The following is a 27,824-nucleotide window of genomic DNA, read 5'->3' as shown; positions in this document are numbered from 1 at the left end:
TTGGCCAAAATTATTTTCAAGTATTTATATTTCTACACAGGTTGAGAACACAAGTCCTTAAAAATTGGTCTAGTCTTATTATAAGCAATAAAATCCTATGGACTTATATCTCATTTTGTAAAAGACTGCCACTAAAGACTTACTGAGTACCTATCAGGTGAAAAGCTGAGTTAGATACCTCCTCTAGAGGTCTCGGCTTCCCCACACCAGTGCTCATGACTATATCAGAAGGCATTGGTGTTATCTGCATTTTCTACAATTTCCAGGATTACCGGAGGACCTAAGCACCAGGAAACACTTCTTACTGGAAGGCACTGAGCATTTCCCCTGGGTAACTGGGAAGCAAGGTGCTACCACCCAAGCTCCCTCACCTCTTTATTCTGCTGTGTTTGCTGCCACCTCCAGCGTCGTTTTAATGCTTCCTTCTCCGCTCCCTTTTCCATCAGTGCATACAAAGCTTTCCGCAGCATCAAGTCCCGATCATGGAAACCCCACATCCCTGTGGCAAGAAAACAACAGTAAGACACCTTCCCATGACTCAATTCCCCTTATTAATTACGATACACAGATCCTGGAATGAAGGAAATCAGACTGAAGCCAAGTTCAAAGAAACCTTTCTGTTACTTAGGGGAAAGGTACTGAAGAAAAAAAAATGTTCCTGCTTTAGAAGTTCAGAAATTTTGAGGACTTGAAAGTGGGGGATACACCACACCCTACAGACTCTTGATAGAAAGCCCTTACCCCTGATGCAAGTCTAACAAACTAAACAGGGTAGCAGCAGATGAGACAGGTTTGGAACATGACAATCAGCATCAAAACTTGAGGGATGGTTGGAAAAATGGCGATTTTTTTAAAGCTAAGGCAAATAACATACTAAGTTATAAATAGCCTTTATAAAGTTATTAAGTCTGACAGAGGATTAATGAAAACATACTTTTTTATATACCAAAAGAATAGACTTATATACACACACATAGAGCTATCTATTGTCTGCTTTCTGCTGCTCATTATTTTTGACAGTCAACTTCATGTGTCAGGATAATTCTGTGTTCTCCATATGATTTCTGAGTAAGACTGAAAAACCAGGGCAGGACTCTCTTCCATCTCCTGCACCAACACACACACACACACACACACACACACATAGGTCTTTGCTCTGACCCATCATTTCTGTCTGTGATCAAGGCTGGTTGGACCAAGTCCTGCACATGACACTTAACTCTACTGATTCTTTCTACGAGGGAATGGAGGGCCACTTTCAAGACTCACCAAGAGAGGCTGCATGTAGGAGGCAGTTTCCATCTCCAGTAGTTGCCAAAGGAAGCAGCCTCTGACAAGTGGGGTCCACACTCACCCACCAGTTTAAACGCCCTACAGAAAAAGGAAGAAAAGAAGGGCAGATTACCCATAAAGCCCTTCCCACTTCCCTAATTTTAAAACAGACTCCAAATCTGCCTCTTCTAGGAAGCCTACCAGAATAAAACCATCATGCTATTACTCTTTATATCTCCTTCACTTATATCCAGTTGATCAGAACTTGGTGAGCACAACTGGTTAGATCAGTGGTTCTTTTTTTAAAAAATCCTCACCCAAGGATGTGATTTTATTGATTTTAGAGAGAGAGGAAGGGGGAGAGAAAGAGTGAGAAACATAGATGTGAAAAAGAAACATCCATCAGTTGCCTCCTATATGCACCCCAACCGGGGATTGAACCTGCAACCCAGGTATGTGCCCTGACTGGGAATCAAACCACGATCTCCTAGATCGTAAGTCGATGCTCAACCGCGGAGCCACGCTGGCCAGGCTCACGTATTGATTTTTAGGTCCTGATTCCAAGGCCTTTTGTATGTATATCTGGTATCCCTTCCATTAAACAGGAAATTTCCAGAGGAAAGTATCTAATTTGTGTCCTTTCTTTAACCTGAAGAAGTGCCTAGCTTAGTACATGCTTATCTGACTGCTGACTTTGATTGTAATCAGATCACACGCTTCGACTGGAAGTTATTGGTAAAGCCCCATTCCGCCAAGTGGCTGCCTACAGGAAGAGAGCAGAGGGAAGAACATGGAAAAGAAAGAACTTACTGACCTGCCTGTTCTAAGGCAACCAGCATGGACTGTTCAATGAGGTCTCTCTCTATGAAGCTGCGAAAGTCTTCATTGTACACAGTGAGATCTGGAAGCTGGAAGGCACAGATGGGCATTTCCAGGGGGTGCTCACTGCTCCCCCCACCCCCACCATTGGAGGAGACATGGGACCGGGCCAGGGAAACAATGCTGGAGCTGGCGTGGGAGATGCCCCTAGACAGGCGTTTTTCTGCAATGAGAAATTGAGTCACCTTAGAACATACACAGCTCATTCAGAGGACTTTCCACTCAGGGAAAAACTGAGTCTCAATGGCTGCCAAATACCACAACCCTTTCTCAAACCAAACACAATTGGAGAAATACAGAAAATGGTATTTTTGTGCACTCACATTAGCACCAAATATACAATCCTCTTTCTACCCTTTTGGGAATCTGCCTTAACTTCTTCCTCTTCCCATCACTGTCTTTTTCCACTTTCATTTCTCAATATAATAGGGACCCATTCATTTGGCAACTTGGTCACTGTTAGGTGGAAGGAAGAGGGAATAAGGGAAATGGGGTTGCATTTGGCTAGATTGACTTAAGTAATCTCTCTGATAATTTTAAGGGTCTTGGAGAATATAGAAAAGGATTTTCATTATAGAAAATTAATGAAAAATCTTACACATTCAGGAACTTCCTTATCTACATTAATAACATTTAATCACATTATTTACAACAACTTTTCTTGATACTCACAGTTATCACAAATGTATGGGTACAATCAATTCTTACTTAACTCGCTACAGAGGAAGATAGTAATGTAGACAGTGCCTCAAATTACTTCATTTATTTTGAATACATGGCACTTACAATTCTCCAGCAGATATCCCATTGTGATAATAATTTGCTCACTGTAGTATTATAATTCATTTGCATGGCTCAAGTTATAGAAAGATTATCAAAAGAGCTAAAAAATGAGTTGGGTAGCAGTTCTTAATCCAATATTTGCCAGAGATGATGTACAAAGTAAGTTGAGATTTGTCTAAAAATTATTTTATAGTGATATTATTTTTTAAACTCTTTTTTTAGGTATTTTAAAATACCACATGCCTATGGTAAAAAATCAAAATACTATCAAAAGGTACAAAGTGTTACAAAGAAATCTTCCTCTCGTTCAAAATTCCTGATCTCTTTCCCAGAGGCAGCCTTTCACATAGCCTTCTAGAATTTTTTATGCACATAGAAGCATATAAAGCTTTTAAAGTCATTTAAAAAACCTAAACAGGAGCATACTATATACTGTATCTTACCTTTTTTAATAGATTTTAGAGGTTTCTTCCCAAAGCAGCACATCAAGTTCCACCTACTTCTTTCTAACAGCTACAGAATACTCCACAATATGGATGATTACAAATTATTTAACCACTCCTCTATTAATGGATATTAAAAGTTCTTTTCAAGCTTTAACTTTCAAGCTTTACACTAAATATGTGTGTGTCTATTTATATATGTATTTATTTATTTAAAGTGTGTATATATATATACACACACACACACACACCACACACACATATACAGAGACACACATAAACACACATGATAAATTCCTAGAAATGAAATTGCTGAGTCAGTTTATATATGCATTTTTAAATTTTGGTAAGTACTGATAATATTAACAGAGTGGCCTCCAAAGAAGTAGACAGTAGTGACCCGTTGAATTCTGTCTTTATGTGTACCTTATCTCAACAATTAGACCGTATTCTCCTTCCTCTATTTTTTCACAGTATCTGAAGAAGAGCTTTATACAGGATAATAACACTCAAGACGCAGAGTGACAGTAAGGGGCTCCAACACCTGGACAGATTGAGGCCACCTCTGACCAGTTTGACTGGGGGATAAGGGGGAGAATGGAATCATCTCTAAAGAATCACTGAACTCCCTGACTCCATTTGGCAGCCCCCACCCTTCCTTTCTACTCCATACGAAGTATCCCTCAGTTCCTCCAGTACCTTGAACGATGTCATCCTGCCGCTGTAGGGTAGGTCGGGGAGGGCGAGTAGACTCTCTATCAGAAAACCCTTTTTCAGAGGTCCTGGAGGCACCACTCCCTTCACTAAAGGGTTGGGGCAGGTTCCCAGCGTGGACCTGACGTAGCTGTTCAAAGTCACTGAGGGCAGCACTCACATCCCAATTCTTTCCTGTCAGGAGACAATGCAAAAAGTGAATTGGGCACTTCAAATATAGAAAAATTGAGGGAGGACACTAAACGATCACTCTAACCATCCTATCAAAATTAGCAAGCATTTACTCATGCACACTTTAATCATTCTCCTTTCTTTACCCTGCTTTAATTTTCTTCATAACACTTCTATCCGAAATATCAAAATTTCTTTCTTTACTTATTGTCTATTTCCTAACTAAGCTCCAATAACACAGAAACTTTGTCTCTCTGTACTGAAAGGCCCTTAGAGACCTAGTAACCTCATTTTACATATAAAGGATATGAAGCTAAAGAAGTAGAGCGACTTGCCCAAAGTCACAGCCAGTTTGCACCCAGGCCCAGCAGGAATCAAGCCCAAGTTTCCTAATTCTAAGAGTTCTTAACCTAGACATCCTCTAGGGTGTCCTAAGCCATCTGAAACTGTATACAAAGTTATAGGTATGGGCATTTTTCTGAAGAGAGAGCTACTAGCTGTCATCAGATTATCGAAGGGAATGAACCCACCCAAATTTAAGAATCACTGCTCTACTGAATGCTGAAGACCCTAAAAGACAGATTTGTTATAACAGATTCTTCTGTTGCTTTCAACAGTTAAGTTATTCTATAAATAACAAACTGCATAACTCTTCACATTTCCTCCTGTTCTATTCCATCTGCTACCACCTTAATTCAATTCCTATCACCTAGTGTCCCACCTCCAATCTATTCTAAAGAATTCCTTGAGATTATTCTTTCTAAAGTACAGTTCTAATCATTTCAATTTCATAATCAAAATCTTTACTGGCTTACCACTGTCGATGGAATAAAGCCTAGGCTCTTTTGTGTGACATTCAAGGCTTTCTATGACCTAGTCTATTTTTCTAGCCTTTTTTCTGTACTTCAATTTCCCTGGCTATAAAAGTGGAGATGATATCATATTGGGTTGTTATGAAGATTAAGTGAATTGAAAGCACTTAGAACAGTGCTTGGTACACAGAAAGCATTATATATGCATTTAATGCCGATAGTGTTATATTTCTTATTATTATAAGTCTCCAGCTAAGCTATATTAATCATCCATGTCTGCTGAATTTACTTCTGCACCATTACATTCACCATTTGTTCCAACTCCCTCTGCTCACTCTGCTTTAGTCATACTGGCCTCTTTGCTGTTCCTAGAACATGCTAAAGACTGCTCCCGCCTACGGCCTTTCCACTAACTATTCCCTCTGCTCTTTCCCCAATATATCTACAGACAACTCCTCATCTCCTTCAGATATTTGTTCAAATGTCGCATTCTTAATAAGGCCTACCCTGACTAGCCAGTAAAAACCACAACCTCATCACTGCTCTTACAATTTTCCATATCACCTTATTAATACACTTTACAATTTACTTGGTTATAATGTTTATTGTTTATTGACTATCTTTCCAACTGTACGGGCAGAGATTTTTGTCTGTTTTGTTCAAGTACCTAGAACCTGGCACATAGTAGGGTACTCAATAATGTTTTTTGGAAAATGAAGAACTTTTGTCCTAATAAATGAATGACATTTGTCTTGAGCACCAGATCTATATTTCCAACTGTTTCCTCATAAACAGTCAACGTGTCCAAAACTGAATGTCCATCATCTTCCCTCCCAAAACTTTTTTTTAATGTGTCTTTGATTTCAGAGAGAGGGAGAGGGAGAGAGAGAGAGAGAAACATCAGTAATGAGAGAGTCATTGATCAGCTACCCCCTGCACTCTCCTAACTCAGGATCGAGCCTGCATCCTGGGCATGTGCCCCAACCAGAAATTGAACCGCAATCTCCTGGATCCTAGGTCGATGCTCAACCGCTGAGCCACGCCAGCTGGGCTCCCTCCCAAAACTTGCTTCTCCTCCGTCTATATTCCCCAAATTAGTCCCTCCAGGTCAGAAATTTCAGTCATCTTCAGCTCTTCACTATTCCTCAGATTTGATTCTTCATCTTCCCTCACTCATCTAGTCAATCCTCAGGGTTGTTTGTATCCCTGAAACATCTCTCAAATCCATCCTTTCTTGTTCATTTCTATTGTCACTATCCTAACTCAAGTCCTCACAATCTTCACCTGGTCTTTGGTCTTTTGGGAAGGGCTTTCTAGTCTCTACTACTCTCCCCTCTCTAATTTATTCTTTACATTACAATCAGAGTTAACGTTTAAAGAAAAAAGTAAGAGACAGAAAGATAGAGACAAAAAGAAAATGACATCAGGTCCTTTGGTTCCCCTTCTAAATTATATCTTAAATCCATCCACTTCTCACTCCACTGCTACCACTGTAGTTCAAATCACCATAATCTCTCACCTAAACTATGGAAATATTCTTAACTGATTTTACCACTTCTTCTCTGGCCACCTTCCAATCCGTTCCATTTCCTTCAACCAGTACATTGTTAAAAACTCAAATCCAATCATGTCACTCCCCTGGTTAAAATCCTTCACCAGCTTCCCACTGAAAAAAGAATGAAATTTAAACTCTACACCACGGCCTACAAAGACCTCACCCCCTATTGTCTCTCCTGCCTGTCTATCCAGCTTCCTACCTCTTGCACCAGTCTTACTACCTATTAGTTTTTCCTATGTGCCAAACTCTCTTTCACCTTAGGATCCTTGTATAAGCTATCTCTTCTACATAAGCACTCTCTTCTACATTCCTTTGTCTTGCTACTCCTACATATCCTTCAGGGTTCAGCTCAAACGTCACTTCCTCAGGAAGGCCTTTCTGCACTCTCTATCTAATTTTGGTTTCTCTCTTACACTTCCATAGCAGTTCTTTCATAGCATGAGTGTGTGCATATGGGTATGGGGGTATGGCTGTGAGAGAGTGAAAGCGAGACAGAAAGAATACTCAAGCATTAATTTGTAATATCATTGTTAAGAGCCAGACTCTGAAACCAGATTGCCTAGGTTCAAATCCTACTTAATCTCTCTGAACCTCAGTTTTAAAATTATAATACTGGGAATTGCAACCCTTATCTTCTATTTCCAAAGTAAGGCTCTACTTACAGGTAGCTAAGCAAATGTCAAATTGTTATACCTTTCCAAGGGCTGACAATTTATAAAAAATTACCCACGTATACTAAGAACTTGCCCCTTCCCCCACAGGCTTATCTATTTGAATTATTATATATTTTCATCATTAAAAAGCATCTGTTAATAATGACGCCAAACAAGAATCTCACACTGCATGATTCCAAGCCTCAAGGACTTTAAAATCTAGAACATTCACACTTATGTGTATATACAGTTACAAGTAAATAAAAGCAGCAAAAATGAAGACATTAAAATTAATTCACTCTACAGAGAATTATCCATACAAAATAGAAAAGAAACAAAACCATGGATAATCCCAAATATGAAAATCCAAGTCATTTATACATAAAGAAATCTTAAAGATCTAGAGTTATGCTTTTAGTGAACTAATATAAAATTTTACTTCCCTTACCTGAGCATAAATTGGCAGTGGAGAAAGCTATCCTAAAAAAATTCAACTTAAAACGAGTTTGCATTTTAAAATGATGGTGGGTCAGATATAGCTTAAATGTAAGGCCTACCATACACAAAATGTCTTTCTGATCACCTTCAATGTTCCAAATCATCCTGAGAAGTACCACATTTTACTTTCTTCTCATTCTCCCCCAATCATCTCCTACCTTCCAGGAGGTCTCGGGCCAGCCCTGGCTCGGCTCCCGTGGAACGAACAAAATCCGACAGGACAGCATCCATGTCCAGGGTCATGTGATCATTAAGTACTTTCAGGCAGTGGATGTAGGGAGGACATAGATCAAAATTCGGGCCTCCACCTGAGAAAGAAATAAACACGTAAGGTTCAAATTACACTGGAATGGGATGATCATAGCCCAATTTCAGCAGCTTCCTAACCAAGTGGGGAAGCTAACCATCCTAGTGCATTCATTTCAGGTTGAATTTATTATGAAGAGTAACACTTAGCTTCCTAATTCCTCATTAATATTATATTAATTTCTTAACTACTACATTAACCACAAAACCACAATACCACACCAAATAATGCTTTTCCCCTATATTTCTAGAATATTACATTTCTACCCATCAGTTTGCTTATCTAACCTAACAGAAGGAAGCAGCAGACTACAACCCTGAAAAACTCCCAACCTGCATTATTCTCTAACATAACACTTTGTTTATGTCCTTCCTGGTACTTTATATACTCTGAAATTATTTTAATTAGTTACTATCTGGCCTTCTCCTCTAATATGTAAGTTTCTTGAAAGCAGGGAGCTTGTGTGTGCTGTTCATTAATATGTCCCCAGCATGTATCACCTGGCACTTGGTACAGTGCTTGGCACACAGGCCCTCAGTAAATATTTGCTGCATGAATGAATGAGTGAATACTACACACTAACTTTACAGCTGACCACTCTTCCAATGCTAGTTGAGGAAATGGGAGGAACAAAATATCTGGAACAACCTAAAATAAAACCATAAGCTATTACACAGAGTGGAGATCCCAAAGGTTCATAGCAAAAGTCAATCTTTGTCCGCTGACTCCACCCAGGACAAATGATTGCCAAATAAGTTCACCTGAAAAGGATCTCTTCTTTCCGACTTGACTTTGGCAGAAACTGTGTCCCTGACTGACAGCCTGGCACCAACCTGAATTCCTCTGAAGTTAGTAGTCCCAGCTGAGGAAGCAATAATGGAATGAAGAACAATCTCTAACCAAACTGCCATATCAGACAGGTTGTTTATATTTCTCTGTAGAGGACTTGTTCATAAAGTCACCAGGTACACACCTGCCCTACCACACTGACTCATCTCCTGCCTTTTGGGGAAGGCAAAAGTAGAATTCTCAAAGGTAACGGGTGACTGTCTCTTTAGAAACATCTCAGATACTTTATCTTCATACCACCCTTGACCCCAGGACACCACTTGTTTAGTGGTGTGATCAGATTCTGATTTTCGGCATTCCTTGGAAGTATTAGAGGTCACTAACTTGATAACAATGAATTTTTCTATGAGAGAGATGGCAAAATAGAAAGTATTCTCTCTTGTACTGTATAAGAGATGTACAAACGCTGGGACATGTTTTATTCATATTTGTAGCCCCAACACTTAGCATAGCATCTAGCAATATTGTAGGCAGCCAATCAATGTCTGATTAATAAATGATTAAGTGAACGTCCACTTCAGCTACCACCAAACCAATCAATCTGAGGCTTAACTTAGCGGATCAGAAATTCTAGGGTACTTCATACTTTGTATCACTCCTCTATTTCTAAGGGCTTCCCTGGTCCCAGTCCATCTCTCAAAGTTTTATAAACTCTCCTTTCTAAAGAGACATCAACTGTACTGTCACTACTTCCACCATCCTCATATCATATGATTTTTACCTACACCTGTATGTGTTAGCTGGGTGACTTTTGTCAAATTACATACAGGGTTTCAGTTGCCTCATATATCCTAGACTTGGAGTCAATGACTTCTAAGATCCTTTCCAGATTTAAAAAAAAATGAATTTCAGTTCACTACAGCCTCATAAACTATGATCCTTATGTTCTCTTTTGGTCTATGTATTATCAATGGCTAAATTACTTCCATTCCAGTATCACAATTGTCAGAAAAAGCTACAAATACAAAAAGAACTTTTGGCCTAAGATACCTCAAATTCAAAATGTTATAAAATAAATTAGTTCCTTACATTTAATACTTAAGAATTAAATTTCTTAAGAATTCATAGATAAACGAGTGGCTTAATACAGATAAAAATTCCTTCTCTAGGACCATTTCAGTCACTGTCTTAGGTCACAGGAGATGGTAGCAGCCCAAATAACTTTAATGCATGAATAATCCAAAACCAAGCGCATACCTGAAAATGAATTTGCCAACATAGTAGGTCATTCTTCTCAGGAAATATTTTTTAAAAGTAATTTAGGGGTCCAACATTATCTAGAATGACTTGACTTGCTCAAAAATTCAAAGCACTAAGCCATATTTCTTGGCAGCACATTCTTATACTGATGTCTCCAGGTGCATGCCATGAACTTCACCCTAACCCACCCAACAGGTGAGGACAGCAGCTTTTGTTACATCACCAACACCTGGCTTGAGCTTCTCAAATTCCAAATGGGAATATCCAAGGCAACACCGAGACTCACAATCCTTGGCTCTGTCTCAGAACACAGGGAGGAAACGAAGAAAACAAAACCCTGGCTTTCAAACCTTCAAATGAAACAGAAGCAGCATTCAAATCGTTGTTGATTGAATGATACTTAGACAAATCGCAATTGGAGTCAAAATCCTCCAATCTTCCAACTGGAAGAAACTTCAGCAATTATTTAATCCATAGTTTGTCCCCATGCAAGAAACCTTCTATTATATCAGATCAATCATCCAGTCTCCACATGAATAGAAGCTTTGATGGAGAACTCATCCTTTGCTAGGATGTCCATTTTATTGTTAGACAGATTTAATTGTTAGGAAATACTTTTCTAAACTAATCACCATCCCTCCCCCACCTATAACTTTCAAGTAACGATCCTTGTTCTCTTCTCCAAAACAGTAAAATCTACTCCAGGGAATGATGAAATTTTCACAGGAAATGATCAGATTAAGCATTTCTTTACATAAAAATTTGTTGTGGCTCAATAGTGCAATGTTATGAGCCAGCCAGTGACTCCTACTTTACAAAATCCTCTCTTCCACAGCAGCACCTGCTTTTACCTGTATTCATTTGTAAAAGTGCTGACCCTGTAAGTGTAAACTCAACACATGGAATAAATGAAATTGGGTTCCCTGTTCCAAATGCACTTCTGCTATCTTTGCCTCTCATCCCTACTCTCACTTCTGTGCCCTCTTGAACTGATGCCAACAATCAAGAATAAAAAACAGCTGGGCCGGGCATGGCTCAGCGGTTCAGCATCGACCTAGGATCCAGGAGATCGGGGTTTGATTCCTGGTCAGGGCACATGCCTGGCTGCAAGCTTGATCAATGACTTTCTCATCATCGATGTTTCTATCTCTCTCTCCCTCTCCTTTCCTCTCTCTGAAATCAATAAAGATACGTTTTAAGAAAAAAAAGGTTTCTTTAAAAAAAAAAAAAAATCACCCTATTGCAGTGAGAAAAGTAGTTTGGAGGGAACAAAAGTGGATTTAGGGAGAATTGTTTAGAATATTATTACAAAAGAGATGATGGTGAGCTGGACTAGGAAGGATAGAGTGAAGACTGAAAAAAATGAAGATTCCACTTTGTCCCTTCTTGCCTGAGTGAATGTGAACCCAGTGATTGATGACTTACTTTCTTGTAGAACCTAGATCCTTATCCTTCTATTTCATCTGCCTGATGTGGACAGATCCCACATTCAACTTCTCTGCTACTAAATGGGGCCACTGAGCAAGACAAGATCACATAACCTTGCAGAGCAATACAACTACAAATATCCCTTCAATGTAACACTGCTTATCTTTTGACTGACTCTGGTACCTCAACCAAATTTCTCAGTACTATCCCATACTTTCACCATTTTCCTTGAGCCTCCTACTTATCACATCTCCTACTCCTGGCAGATGACCAATTTCACAGAAAAAATTACACAACAACGCAAGAGCATTCCTTCAGGTTTCCTCCCCTGCCCCTACCTGCTGGCTAGTCCCCTCCTCCCTGCAGAATTCCCTAAAACAGACATTCACTGATGCTACTTTCTCACCTTATATTCAGTCCTCTACCTACCAAATGGTCTTCTAGTGAAAGAGAATGGTGGTTCCTCAAAGAATTAAAAGTCAAATTACCTTATGACTCAGCAATTCCACTCCTGGATATTTATCGAAAAAATCTACAACACTAATTCAAAAAGATACATGCATCCCCATGTTCACTGCAGCATTATTTACAACAGCCAAGATATGGAAGCAACCTAACTGTCCATCATTCGGTGAATGGATAAAGAAGATGTGGTATATATACACAACAGAATATTACTTGACCATAAAAAAGAACGAAATCTTGCCATTTGCCACAACATGGATGGGCATATAGGATATTATGATAAGTGAAATAAGGCAGACAGAAAAAGATAAATACCATTATGAACTCACATATGTGGAATCTAAAAAACAAAATAAATACAGAAACAAACAAAGCAGCAACAAAGTCACAGATAGAACAAACTGATGGTCGCCAGATGGGTACTAGACTTACTGGGATGATCAATCCGTAAGATATATAAATGTCTATTTATTATGTTGTGCACCTAAAATTAATATAATAGTGTATGTCAGCTATAACTGAAAAATAATTTTTTTTTTTTAAGAGAATAGCACTGACATAGATAAGATCATCAGTCCTCCTTGCTGCTTATCTAATGTGATCTTTTTGCTTCTCTGGCTCTACATCTTGGTCACCTTTGTGGGCTCCTCTTCCTGTGCCGTCACCAAAGGTAGTGCACCCACAATTCTAACCTCAGGCCTTCCATCTTCTCATTTTACATCGTCCCCACGAGAAACTTCATATATGCCTCTGAGCACCCAAATGCTGATGACTCCAAATGTATTTGTAGCCCCTAATTCTACACCTCACCTGGGAATTCCACATGCACTTCACACTCAGCACCTTAAAACCTGAGCTCATTCTCTCATCTATGTCCCCTACCCTTTCAATCTGTTTCTCTTCTAGTATTGCCTATGCTAGCAAATGGTACCATCATCCCCCACCCCCCAATCACCCAAATCACAAGCCTGGGAGCCACCCTGGACTTTCTTCTTGCCTTATCCTCACTCGCAAATAGTCTTTTACTAAGTTTTACTAATTTTACGTTTAAAATTTCTCAGATCCATCCACCACCTTCCACTTGCTACATCTTTATTCTCTCTCAGGTTTGCATAACCTGGACCCTAGGAAATGGTTTCCATTAGCTATTTATCCCTTTCTCTGTCCAGCCATTATTTACAGTGGTTACTTGTGGAGGTTGATCAATCTAAAATGCAAATATGATAGTATTATATTCTACTGCTCCAAAATCCTCAATGGGTCCCCAGTGACTAAAGTATAAGGTCCAAATTCCTATACATGATAAATAAGGCCCTTCATGTTCAGCTGCATCTAACTCTCCAGCCTTATTTACTTCTCGTCATGATTCCCCTTCTTGTACTGGCAGTTCCCCAAGTACACTATGTGCTTCAAATTTCAGTTCCTTTGCACACGCTGTTCCCTCTGCCTGGAATGACTCCTGGTCTAGCATGTGAATTCTTATCTCTTCTTAAGACTAACTTGAGTATTACCTAATTTGCAAAATCTTCCCTGGCCTCCCAAGTTAAACTGCCCACTTCCTCCTTGGTGCTACACCTTGTACTCTACCTGTATCATATTATTCATCACACTGCACGGTATTTGTGTTTATTTACATGTTTGTCTCCTCACTAAACCATGAGCAATTTAAGGGCAGGAATCGTCTTGTTCATTCTGTATCCCTAGCATCCAAGTACCTAGTAGGTATTCAATTTTTATTCAGATGAACTGAACTGTATTTATACTAGTACCCCACTGCATGTATATACAACATACACACACACAAACAATATTTGCTGATAACAGAATAATCAATGTTGTAAACAGGGGAGTCTAAAACAATGGCTCATCTCATAGATATTTGCTTAAGATTGTTATATGATCTGATTTGCAATAGATTTCTTTTCCTAAACATTGTTTAGCTCAGACTAATATTAAAATCAGTCTGCATGCTCTGAGTACCCAACTATTTAGTAACAAAGAAAAAAATGACCCGAAATTAAATACCGATTGTAGATAAAAGAGCTATGTTAAAATGCCTGAGAAGCTACTGACCCTACATTCTCTTGTCTACAAGATCCCCCAAAGTGTCCTTTCTTCCAGTATACCCACTCTCCTGGTTCCACTGATACATTACAGCTGTGTCTGAGTCCTCTCCAACTCCTCCCAAAACTCACTGGAAAACCACGACATTCAAGACTGTGAAGAATTTTCAAAGGTCAGAGACTCCTCCACGTCTATGTCGTCAGTCTAGAGGAATCCAGACAGGGAGAAAGAGGAGGGACAAAAACCTTTAGAAATTTCACACAATTCTTGATTAGGTGGGAGGGAGAGAGGAAAGATTGTCTTGGCAGATTGTTTTTAGTTAATATGGGTCCTTCCAAGTGAAAGAAACAAAATACAACCTTCTTAGAAAAAAGAAAATACGACCAAATTCCATACTTAAAGGGACCTATGTTATCATTAAATGTTACAACCCTGGGATAATAACATGGGCCTGAAAGGAGGAAAAGAAGTAAAAAGAAGTAATGTGTTAAAGCTATAGACATTATTTCACTTAAACTTCCAAACAACTCTTAAGAGGTCTGTTCGTACTGTTAACCCCACACTATAGATGAAGACGCTAATGCTCACAAAGGTCAGGTAATCTACCCAAGATTACAGAGATTAAAAAGTGGCAGGGCCAGGATTTTTATGAACGCAGCCTGTCTGACTCCGGAGACCAGACACTTGCACTATACCACACTTAGTCCAGGGAGCTGGACTGAGAAAGCATGGGCAGTCCACCCATGTGGAAGTCCACTCTCACTGCTTCAACTCCTTTCAACTCATGTTGATAGAGAATCGGCTCTGGATTTAGACAGATCTAGGTTCAAATCCCCAACCTACTACTAAGGGCTGTGCCATCATGAGAAAGTAATATAGCCATTTTGTGCCTCTGTTCCTTTGTGTATAAAATATCTGCATTTCAGACTTCTTGTTAGGATTAAATGACTTAAGATATGTAAAGCCTTTGGGGCAGTGCCTAGCACACAGTAAAGTCCTCAAAAAATGTCAGCTGCCTTCTTTCTATCTAATTCCCTCCCAAGCACTCTGCTTCACTCCACTGGTGCCCAACACAATCCCTATATCTTTCCTTCAAAAGCTCCCTCTACTCTACCCAAATCCTCCAGCCCTACAACCATTTCCAAGGCACAGTCTTAACACATACACACAACACCCAGTCCCTATCATTCCCATTCCAGTGTCTTTCAACTCTTTGAACCTTCAAGAAAAATGTTGTAAAGGGGGTTCCTTAGTTGTACCTTCTACCAGAAGGTCCGTCAAAAATAACAGCAAGAGAAAAAAGTCTGTCCTCTCCTAGATATACAGACACAGCTAAATAGCTCATTCATTCCCAAATCACAAGAAACAGCAATTTCACATGTATTCACTGAAATTCTAATATCTTAAATCTACCAGTCCTACTTCCTCACCTTTACCCCTTAGTACTCTACTCATTCCAGATTCAATATTTTATCATATTCTCTTATTCTCATACATGTTATCTATTTTTTGGATTGTTGGAAAGAAATGTTTACATCTCCTCCTACTTACCATACACAATACTGGGATGTTTTCTACCTCCACTATAGTATATACTCAGGGAATGTCTATTTTCTCCCCTAAATCAGACTTAAGAAAAAAAAAAAAACCTCAATGCAAATCATACAATTTGCCACTCCCCAAACAATTTATTAGTTTACCATATGCTAATGTGGATACATACCAGTAAGACATACAAGTTAGCCCCATGGCTTCATCACTATCACTGGTATGTGTATATGTCAGAACAAGATTTAACTAATTTTTTCTAAGGTTTCGAGTTTTTCAAATCAGGCCTATAAATAGCAAAATAAATCTCTAAGAGACAATTCCCATTAATAGCCAAATGCTAATATAATGATTTCGAAGACATTCACAGAGAACTCCTTGTGAACTGGCATTTGTCTTTTCAGTGCTACTGATAAAAGGCTCCTTGGATTACAGTTATTTGGAAAATTTAATAATTTGGAAGATTTGTACAATGGAAATTGACCTTTGGAAAAATAAAGGCAGAGAGAGTCATAGAGAAAGTCTGTTATTATAATATTGGCACAACCACAGTAACTTGAATAGAAACAGCAATCATGTAATGTTTATTTTTTTAGATCCAGACCAGTATGTCTATTTATGACACACAATGAATTTTTTGTTTTTCCTTTCAGGTAGGGCAAGGATAGTCCAAGGTTTGGTTCTCAATAAATTCAACTTTTAAAAGAATAGGCTACAAAAACAAAAATTCTACTTGAGCCCTTAAAGATCCTGATTACTGAACTTTTGACATGAGAGAAAAAAATAAATACTACAAACCAACAGAGGCTAGTCCAATAGCAAAACACAGTTTCTCTAGACTCAACCCTCAAACATTCGGTAGCTAAAGACCTCTTCTTTTTTTGATTCCTAATTATAGGGCATTTCACTGTTAGTTATAGAACTTCCATTCAAGGGGGAAAGTGGCAGAAAGAAAAAATTCCAATTAGCTCTTTCTCTTCAATAAGGCAGCAGAGGCAGAGATACGGATCTTTGTGAAGAATCTGACTGGCAAGACCATCACCCTCAAGGTCAAGGCCAGTGACACCACTGAAAATGTCAAAGCTAAAATCCAAGACAAGGAGGGCATCCCGCCTGATCAGCAGCATCTGATTTTTGCCAGCAAACAGCTGGAGGATGGTCACACTCTCTTAGACTGCAATATTCAGAAAGAGTCCACCCTGCACTTGGTGCTTCATCTGCAGAGCGGCACCATCAAGCCATCCCTCCACCAGCTTGCCCAGAAGTACAACTGCGATAAGATGATCTACCACAAGTGTTACCCTGCCTGTACCCCTGGCGGTGACAAATGCCGCTAGAAGTACAGCCACACCAACAACCAGCACTCTAAGAAGGTTAAATAATTAAGGCCCTTCCACCACCTCCTCAGCCCGCAGGGCAGCCTCCTGACTGAATCCCATGGTGCTGAGGCCTCAATAAAGTTTCCCTTTCATTGACTGGAAAAGAAAAGAAAAAGAAAAATATTCCAATTACTGTAGTACCTGCAATTAGTTATTAATAGGAAATAAATTCCCTTTGTAAATTTCTTCTAGTAAATTAACTTCCTTTAGCATATAACTACTAACTTTTTAAAGCTTCGAACAATTTTTAAAAACTTGTCTTGCCCAGGCCAGTGTGGCTCAGTTGGTTGGAGTGTCGTCCCATACACCAAAGCGGTGCCAGTTCCATTCCCAGTCAGGGCACATACCTAGGTTGTGGGTTCAATCCCCCAGTCAGGGTGTAGATGGGAGGCAACCAATTGATGGTTCTCACTCACATCAATGTTTCTATCTTTCTCTTTCTCCCTTCCATCCCCTTCCTCTAGAGCAGGGGTGGGGAATGTCAGGCCCTCAGACCACAATCATTTGGTCTGGCCCTGCTGAGGCCTCACCAAAGAAAAGCAGTTCCAGCCATCCCATTAGGGGTGAGTTAATTAAATGTTTCACCAAATAGCGCCAGGTAATTTTTAAGCTGATAATTTTGTATGGCCCACAAATGATGTTCTAAATATCCAAATGGTCCTTGGCTATCATAAAAAAGGTTCCCCACCCCTGCTCTAGAAGATAAACGAACATATCCTTGGGTGGGGATTAAAAAACCAAAAAACTTACCTTTTACAAAATTATGCAATTCAGTTAAAAAAAAAAACACAAACATATTATGACTATTATTATTTTTAATTCTCCATCTGCAAGTTCCATAATTCCATCTTTCCTGGCCATATCTAAGCCTCACTGGAACTCCTACAGGCCAGTACGCAAAATATTCACTGGCACTTGCTGTTACCATAAAGTGCCCTGTAATATTAGTTGGCCTTGCTGATACTCACATCTTATCTCTCCAATATGACTATTAGTCATTCATTCAAAATTTACCAAACTGGGTCCACCATGTACCAGGCACTGCCCTAGGGCCTGGGGATACAAATAAAGAAGAGAAGCCACAATCCTACCTTCAAGGCACTACAGTCTGAAGAAAGAAATCTAAACATGTTATTAGTGCCCAATGGGGTAGGAACAGGTATAAGGAGCAACCAGTTTAGCTGGATAGGTTAGGGAAGTTTCTCAAACTGGGTCTTTAGGACATGTAAGAGCTTACCAGGCTGGAGAAGAAGACACATTCTAAATAGAATTAAGATCCTTTAGGTTGGCATCTTTCTTTAACACTTTTAAAAATTTTTAAACAGCCCTAACATAGTACATGCCTAACAAATATTTGTGGTTTAAATTATTCATGCCAGTCCATACCTGTTGATAACTGAGAGCTAATCTATACCTAAAACAGGCATGTGAATTATTTACTGGTTTTAAATGTCATCATTCACCCCATAGATATGTAATCAAGGTCTGTATGAAAAATATATTTGTACAGCTGTCCACTGAGGGAATAGTTTCTTGTCTGCTGTGAATTTTTGTTTTTAAAGCACTTTAGCAAATATGTCTTCATTTAATAAAAATTTTCAAAATTAAGTACTTTTTGAAACTTTTAATCTCCTCTTTTCTGATGGAAAACCCATACACACTGAGAAGCTTACAAAGCTTAAATGATACCCAGAAAATAAGGAGCTTGACCTAAGTTCTCTGAATCTGAATACAGGATTCATATTAGTTCTCCAGGGATGTAGAGCAAAACCAAATCAGTCTAGTCATACAAACTCCACAGGTTAACGTACTTTAATATTCTACCTTTAAAAATACCACCCATGTTCACCCACACTGTCTACTAGCCATCACCATCCTCCCGACCCCCGGCCAATCCCACCAACACACATATATTTCTATTTCCAGGTTGGAATTAAGAAGCAGAAACTCTAACCCAAATACTCTATCCTAAGTATCATTTGTGGCCCTTAAACTGACTTGTATAGGTTGTGCCTTTTGTGGTAATAATTTTTCTTTTAAAAGCAACCAGGCCTCTTATAGTTATGCACATAAAATGAGTTACACTTTTGGCCGGAACCGCCATTTGCCAGTAATTCGCCAAAATGACCAACACAAAGGGAAAGAGGAGAGGCACCTGCTATATGTTCTCTAGACCTTTTAGAAAACATGGAGTTTTCCTTTGGCCACATACATGTGCATCTACAAGAAAGGTGATATGGTAGACATCAAGGGAATGGGCACTGTTCAAAAAGGAATGCCCCACAAATGTTTAAACAGGCAGAGTTTACAGTGGCAAAACAGAAAGAGTTTACAATGTCACCCAGCATGCAGTGGGCATTGTTGTGAACAAACAAGTTAAGGGCAAGATTCCTAACAAGAGAATTAATGTGCGTATTAAGCATATTAAGCACTCTAAAAGCCGAGATAGCTTCCTGAAACGTGTGAAGGAAAATGATCAGAAAAAGAAGGAAGCCAAAGAGAAAGGTACCTGGGTTCAACTGAAGCGTCAGCCTGCTGCACCCAGGGAAGCACACCTTGTGAGAACCAATGGAAAGGAGCCTGAGCTGCTGGAACCCATTCCCTATGAATTCATGGCATGATAAGTGTTAAAAAAAAAAAAAGACCTCTGTACTGATAAAAATGTTTCTCTTAATTGGGTAGAAGTGTGGTATCCCTTCCCCAAAAAAATAATTAGAGAAAACTTTGTGTACTAAAAAAAAAAAAAAATTAGTTACAAACATGTAACACAATCTGACAATTCTATAGAGAATTGGGAATAGAGAATATACACTTCCATTATTTACGTAATTAACATTTCACATTTGGGATTTATGTGCAATAAGCCTGGCGGTGAGGTACAGAAAGTCAGTCTATTTTCCTTGTTTAGTACTTTAGAATTATGGATTTTAGAATTAGGACATCAGAGATCATTTCACTTCATACCCTCAAGTCACAGATGACAGCACTGAGAACCAAGTGAATAAGATTAAGTGACTTGCCCATAGTCACAGAGCTAACTAGTGATAAAACTGTGTATAGCACATAAATCTGTTGACCCCTATTCCAACAATCTTTACTTGACTTCACATATATCGGTAACTTTCAATTCTCTACGTGATCCACTCATGGATTTATCTATGAAAACTTCCTTTCCTCCTGCCACCCAGCTAAATCTCTTACTTCTACAAAAAAGATGAATATTTAGGAAACTTAATCACTTAAGCAAACCATATTAAGAAAGGAAAATCATCTATAAAGAAAATCATGAAGGCATAGCACAATCAAATCATCATTTTTGTTTCGCTCATCACCTCTAAAGATATAAACTGGATTGCAAATATTGTTCTAGCACTGTATCCCTGAGGTCTGAAGTGTTGTAGCAAGAGGGTAGGATAAAATTATGTTTTACATGAATACAGATTTTTATCTTTTCCATTGATAGTTTGAAGCTGTAATATACTTATCATATGCTATTAAGAAATCACAGCAATAATTAAATTTTGAACAGGATAAAACATAAAATAAAAACCAAGAAAGAAATAAAACACCAACTTTTAACAAATTACTTCTCCTTGTCCAAAAGGATAAAATGCTTGGAAGCATCAAAGCAATCACTTTCCTCACATTCACATTTATTCATGTTTATTTGTAGGAAAGCTACATTTCTTCTTCCTTTTAGGAAGGGTGACCAGCAACACAGCAGCATGCAGACCACTGCAGTTTTCCAATGAAAACCTTAACCTCCTACTCAGTCATTCAATAAGCATTTATTAAGGACCTACTCTGTACCAGCCAGTCTGCTAAGTAAAGGGGACACATCAACCAGTAAGTCATTATCCCAGCTTTCTATAAGTTCATCTCATGGGTTGGTTCCAGAGAAAATACCAAGATAGGTGTCAGCTAATTTCCTTTATATTCAACAAAGATTTACTGAGTGCTAGGCACCAGAAACAGGGAAAAAATGAGGAAATTCTAAAAAGTAAAAGGTCTTTTCAAAATTTACTAAACAACTAGCTCTTTTGAATTATTAAAACCACATGTTCTTCTCCAAGAATCCAATCATCAGCAGTTGGCTGTAAAGGCTTTTGATGACACCACCTAACCAATATTTGGGTCAAAGATAGTTTCCCTAATCTTACTACTTAGTGAGCCCAGGCAGATACTGTCCTGGACTGATACACTTTTGTTATTTATTTTAAGATCCATATTGTGGTTTATCTTACCAACAATCTGAGATAAGCTGTTTCCTATGTAGAAAGATGCCTCCAGTAGAATGCACTATAAGTCTCTAAGGTCAAACATGTGGCAAGTCCTGTTACACTTTCTTGCCACCATACAGTACGCCAAAGCACTATAGGCAACCCTTCAAGTTTTCAGGGTGACAGATCTCTGCTTTTCCTTCTCCCTTCCACAAAAAGTTCAAAAAATATCAATTAGTAAACAAGTTATCTGGCAAATATCCCATTTTCCTCTGATTTTTTCCTCTTGAAATTAATCCAGGAAACCAACCCTTATGAATCTTATTCAATTAATATTTTTAATATTATTGGTAATGGTGGTGATAGCAACTGCTAGCTTTGCAGTTCACAAAATACTTTCAAATACATTACACCATTTGCTGCGGGGGGGAAAATGGAGAGGGGAATAAGAGGAAATATCATAGGCAACTATCTCAAATATCAAAAATTAAACCCAGGTTAACCAAAATTGAAAAGCAAGCTTTTTCAATCCTACCCAGGGGTCAAGAAGTTATTTCTATTAAAAAAGCAGATGATTGACTCTAGCAATGCAAAAATCACAAATTTCCCCTTACATGTGACCTTAAATGCTAGGCCTAATTGATTCAATTTGTAAATGTTAAGACCATAGTCTCAGCAAGAATCTGATACTATGAATCCTTGTTACCCCAACCCCCTTCCCAAATGCTTTACGCATAGTTTAAGGCTCAATAAATATTCTTCTGAAGAAATACTTAAGGAGAGAAAGGTGCCCAAGAGAGACTGACAACACTTAGCATTCAACTACCTCTTTAAGATTTAACTGACATTTATTATGCACCAATAAAAATACCAAGCACTAGGTTAGACCCAGCTACATAAATCATCTCATTAACCTCATGAGCATGCCCAGATACTCCTGAATCCCCAAAACTAAACTGACTGGATCCTCAATACAAAAGTTTTAACACTTGCAATCTTGATCCTACCCAATTAATCCCTAGAACTCAACTGAACGTCAATTCCTACTGGAACCCAGCTCCTCATTTTCACAGACTGAAGCTTTTAATGCTTTCTACTAGGTAATAATGCTCACACAAAAGTGCCTTGTGTCTATTTTTAAGCTCCTAACTCCAAAATAAACACCATTCATCCCAGTATGGCACATGTGATAATGGCCATAATCTAAAACAAGTACTCTGTTGGATCACACTAGTTAAAAATACACCTAGAATGCTAAAAAAGCTGAATTTCAGTTGGGCAGAAGACATTGGATTTTAAATAGTCTTCCCAACCTTGAGACTATTTCCTAGTCCTCTGAATACAAAAAGCCTTCTCTACTTGAGTGAATTGCAGAAGGCAAATTTGACCCAAGGTTCATCAGAGAGAAGTAGGGGGGAAAGAAAAAATATTCCAACTGGCGTGACTACATTACAATGTTAACAACACATTACTCACCATTGTACTACAAGAAAGAACTTGCAAGTGGGCAAGGAACATTCAGGAAGCCAAGGAAACAAACAAAACTCTCCCAGTCCTCAAAGCACAAACACATTCAAGTGTCAAAGCAGGTCACACTGTCCAGTTTCTACCCAGGTATGAGTGGGCGACGAGGGAGTGGGAACAGGGGAGGGGAAGAGAGGAAAAGCATTATAGGGCAGGTATGCTTGTCAGCACCAAGGCAGATTTCGTTCTTGGATCCATCAAGAACCTATTTAACAAAGAAATACTGGGGGTCCCACCTATTTTCATCACTTGATTTATTTATATAATCACAGAGAACCAGCAATGTATGTAAATGGAAGCATAATATGATAATGGTTGTAGATATTCCTTTAGATCCATCAGATGTATTTCTAAATCCTAGCTCTGTCACCTTCTTGTTGTGTGACATTCAGCAAGTTATTTAACTTCTCTGTGCCTTAGCAGGAACCTCATCTCATATTCACTGCGATATCCTCAGCACTTTAAACAGTGCTTAACTATTCTGGATCAATTAAGTACTTCGTTAACATAGTAATAAATATTTTGGATGAGTTAACCTGTAAATAGGTTTAAAAATACCTATCTTATTTAATTATTATGAGTATTAAATGAGGTAATATATAAAGCGCTTAGTATAACTCAGGGTAGGGTCTCATTGTTAAATAATAAAGTTTTCTTCCCTTTAATGCCCAGCCAGGTCAGAAGTTATAACAGATGAGTCATGGCAAGGATTAAGATGGGATAAGAATTATAGAAGCCAAGCATTGGAAGATGTTTATTACTAGGGACCTAGTCATAAAACCCAGGAATATTTAATCTTGGCAGATGAAATTAAATACAGTGTCAGACCCTCATAGTACCTACATAATAAATATTAGTTCATCCAGAAAATGCTATTTTGAGTCCTCAGGTATCTGTTACCACAGACTTAAAGCCTGGCTGAAAAGAAAAAGAAACAGAAAAAGGGAAGAGCCCTGGCCATTGAGGTTAATTGGTTAGAACATCAGCCCATGCACCAAAGGGTCTCTGGTTCAATTCTTGATTCCCAGTCAATTGTTCCCCACCCCACCCCCTTCCACTGCCACTCTCTCTAAAAATCAATGGAAAAAATATCCTCTGGTGAGGATTAACAAAAAATTTAAAAAAAGAGGAGAGGTGAGACTGAGTTGCATCTTAAGTATGCCTGTCTACATACTGAGCAGTGTCCCATGCACCAAAAGGTTGCCGGTTTGATTTCCAGGCAGGGCACAGGCCCAGTTGCAGGTTGCAGGTTCAATCACTAGTAGGAGGCATGCAGGAGGCAGCCAATCTCACATCAATATTTCTCTCTCTCTCTCTCTCTCTCTCTCTCTCTCTCTCTCTCTCTCTCTCCCTCTCCCTTACTCTCTCTAAAACCAATAAAAACGTATTTTAAAAAAATACGTATAAAGGATTTTTTAAAAAGCTATTCAATTCTCTAAAAACTTCCCATTAGCAAAAATGTTGATTCACAGTATTTACTGGCCTTTTTAGGTAATACAATCAGTGTAAGTAAATTATTCTTAGCTGCTGATAGAGTAAATAAACCTGAAAGGTTTGAGTCCAAAACTCGTCTCGCTTTACTCCAAAAAGACTAATGGAGCCTTAGAGGCTACTTCACCGACAGCTTGTATCCAAAGCAGCCTATCTACACACAAGGGAAAGAACTATTTCATCTTCAAAACTGCAGTTCGAAGAGCATATGCAATTAAATCCGAAATCTGAAGGAATCTTTTCCCTTGACTATGAAGAACGAAATCTCAGAAGATATAGCTCGAAGAAACCAGAGTCACTGTTGCATTATGAGCCTGATAGAGAGAAGTACACATATTTAGTGTCTAAATATGAGGAAAACCTATGCAGAACTGAAACAGCTTGTGGTTAAACCTCATCATAATGTGGTCTTCGACTTCCCATTTCACTTCCCAGGCACCTGCTCTGTCTTTTTAACCATTAAACCCACCTCCTAAGCAATATGATATAGAAAGAGTACTGAACGACAGTTAAAATAATGGGCTCTACACCAAGTTCTACTACTTAAACCAGTCGTTTAAACTCTCTCTATTCAGTATTAACTGAGAATGCGGGGCTAGACTCAGTGCTCTTCAAAGGTTTCCACCCAGGTATCCCTTTGGAGAGCAGATATATCAGAAACTAACCAAACCCAGCTCTCCTATTGCTATAACCCAGATTAAAAACATATACATTGTTCTTGTCTACCCCTTTCCCACAAAAAATTACCAAGTTCTATTTATTTTTCTTCAAATCATTCGAATCATCCAGTTTCTCCATTACCATCATCCCTGCAGACTCCTTCCCAGGACTATTACAACAGTGCTCTAACTGGTCTCTCTTCCTCATTCTACACCACACGGCTGAATAAATTTTTCTAAAGTACTAATTTATACATAAAATTCCCTGCTTGTGGATTTTTCACTCTAAGCATAAACCAAACTTCTCTGCCTGAGATTTAAGGCCCTCTCCAACTTCACTAGTCTCGCTGCTCTTGCAGGTGGAACACGAGGCAACGAAGAATTGCATAGTGTCTACTCAGTCTGCCCACAAACCAAGGTGGGCTCAGCTTGCTGCTCTCCTGCGTTGAATGTATCCCCTCTATACTTACTCGATTTCTCTTCTGCGGCCTAGATTATCCGAAAGGTAAAAATGTGCCTACCTACTCCCTCTAACTTCCATGTAACTCCATATAACTGTACTCCTCACTTGAGTATCCAGGAATTAGTATAACTATTTATCTTTTTATGCATTCAGTCTTCACAACTAATTAAGTTCTTGATAACTTTTACTCTTTCTATACCTGAGGCCTAACTTTTCAGAAGGCAGATATCCAATAAAATATTGGTGGTAACTACTACCTTGGACAAATCATTTAAATTTTCTGGGCCTCATTTTCCTCACCTAAAAAATGATGACAATATGTAAATTTCCTTTCAGTTCTAAAATGCTATATGATGGCATACATACTACTAATAGCCTGTATTTATTTCTTGCATTTCTTGCTTTCTATATATGTATTTATGTATATGTAACTATTTTCCATTTAATCCAGAATATAAATTCCCAAAGGGCCAATTCTCCTACTACTTGTTTATTTACTGGGTAACACTTCCTTGGCATCTCCTTATAGCAACTTGTCCAAATTCCAGCACACAGCAGGTGTTCAGTAGAAAGGAATTTATAGTCTCAACCAGGCAGCAAACATCAAGGGGAATTTACGTAGATGATTTTTTTAAGTCTTCATTTCTAGAATGAACTAGTATATTACAAAAAATTACAAAGATAATGTGAGAGAAGTAATTTAATGTTAAAATGAGAGGTCACCTGTGCCAAATAGTTAGGAATTTACTTTAGGCAACAAAGAACTGCGCAGAAGCTAGAATGAGCATATCCTTCTGTTGTTGTTAATCCTCACCCAAGGATATTTCTTCCATTGATTTTTAGAGAGAGTGGAAGGGGGGGGTGGAGAGAGGTATCAATCGATTGGTTGCCTCCTGCACATACCCTGACCTGACTGGGGCCAGGGATCAAACCTGCAACCCAGGTACATGCCCCTGACCAGGAACTGAACCCGAGATGCTTTGGTGGGTAGGCCAACACTCTGTAACTACTGAGCCACACTGGCCAGGGCCAGATGCAGCATATCTTAAGGCTAAATCTCAAATTCTATTTTCAGAATTCTGAGCATTATGGGAAGTCTTTATCCCTGATCAGTAAACAACAGGAACCAAGTGTCCTTCACGTCAGGTAATCCTGTCCTTAGTACTGATGGAAAATTTCAGAAAACAAATAGTCTAACACTCAGCCGGGTCAGCTTCCAGTTCAAAGGAGACAAAAGCAAATGCTCACAAAGGAACTCGTAAGAGCAGGTAAATTTGAAAACAGTTGAGAATCTGCTGTCTAAAATATTTTTGTTAGCAGTATTATATTTTCCCACTGTCTTGCCTCAATTCCTCACACAGGATTGATTATCTTCAAATAAATATCAAAATTTACTAATACAAAAACCTCGAAGGAATTTTCATGTCAGTTATTAATGATTCAAAAGGTACTAGTAGACCAACTCATTTTAAATGACCCTGACTTTTCAAAGTACTATTTTAGAACACAAAACTTCTTTCAAAGCTGAATTCTATACATGATGTTTTCCAAGTAGTATGCGGCCTGAATACAACTTTGATATAGTTAAGGTACAAGGTTCATAAAGAATTCTATGCCAGGTTTAGAAGGATGAGAGGAAACAGAACCTGTTTAAATGTTTATACCTATCCCCCACCTTTCCTTTCCTGTTCTTCAGTCTGATACTATATCTGCTAACTCCTGCTATCTTCTGTTTCTTTGCTCCTTTCCCTGACTTCTGCATCTCCCTACCCCTTATCCTAAGAACTGTGTGGGGAACTACAAAGTAAGAGTCTGGCGCCGGAGCTGGGGTTCTTGCCCTCTTCCCTGTTATATCTCCAAGGGCCACAGGCAGTTTTCTCGTCTACGGTTTTTGCCACCACCACATCTCCCTTATCAAGACATTGGAGTAGCAGGAAAGGGTGTGGGGAGTCATTTACTCAAAGGAAATATAAGCTTATTAAAGTCTACTCCATCAATTCTATGATGCTATTGACAGCTTCATCTCAGGCTTATTTTCCAAAGCCTATCCTGGCTTACAACCCTCACACATCCCTCCAAAACCTTCCCAAATATACTAAATGTGTGCTAAGAAATAAAAACATTTTATCAAAAATTTGAGCTAAACATAACTACCAAAAAAAGTTGGCCGCAAGTTAAATTTTAGAAATACATTTTAGAATCACAAATGAACTTGGGATTATCCACTTTGAAAAGGTTCCTGATGTTTTTCAGAAACGCAAGAGGAAATCAAGGCCTGAAGTATTAAATTAATCCATACAAAACTGCTGATATGTGACTGCTGTTACCTACAAAATTGCAATCCCCAGTAGAGGGCATGCAGGAGGCAGCAGATCAATGACTCTCATCACTAATGTTTCTCTCTCCTCTCTCTCTCTCTCTCTCTCCCCCCCCCTTTCTCTCTG

The 27,824-nt window shown here is 38.8% G+C and overlaps 1 protein-coding gene and 1 pseudogene across 1 annotated transcript in view; one reads left to right on the top strand and one right to left on the bottom strand.

Annotated features, from left to right (window-relative positions):
* The window catches only part of OTUD7B (OTU deubiquitinase 7B), a 52,721-nt gene that overhangs the window by 15,501 nt on the left and 9,396 nt on the right, over positions 1-27,824 (bottom strand). Inside the window, exons 2-6 of the mRNA XM_087827887.1 lie at positions 7,942-8,091; positions 4,077-4,265; positions 2,087-2,314; positions 1,270-1,371; positions 372-499 (exon numbers count right to left, since the gene is read on the bottom strand). Of these exons, the coding sequence (XP_087684013.1) occupies positions 372-499; positions 1,270-1,371; positions 2,087-2,314; positions 4,077-4,265; positions 7,942-8,026 (732 nt within the window). The 5' untranslated portion in view covers positions 8,027-8,091. The remainder of the gene's footprint in view (positions 1-371; positions 500-1,269; positions 1,372-2,086; positions 2,315-4,076; positions 4,266-7,941; positions 8,092-27,824) is intronic.
* LOC107539097 (ubiquitin-ribosomal protein eL40 fusion protein pseudogene) lies at positions 15,844-17,349 on the top strand (annotated as a pseudogene).

The sequence above is a fragment of the Miniopterus natalensis genome, chromosome 19, assembly GCF_054644295.1.
Source record: "Miniopterus natalensis isolate mMinNat1 chromosome 19, mMinNat1.hap1, whole genome shotgun sequence".
NCBI lineage: Eukaryota > Metazoa > Chordata > Mammalia > Chiroptera > Miniopteridae > Miniopterus > Miniopterus natalensis.
This window is presented reverse-complemented; position numbering and strand designations above follow the sequence as displayed.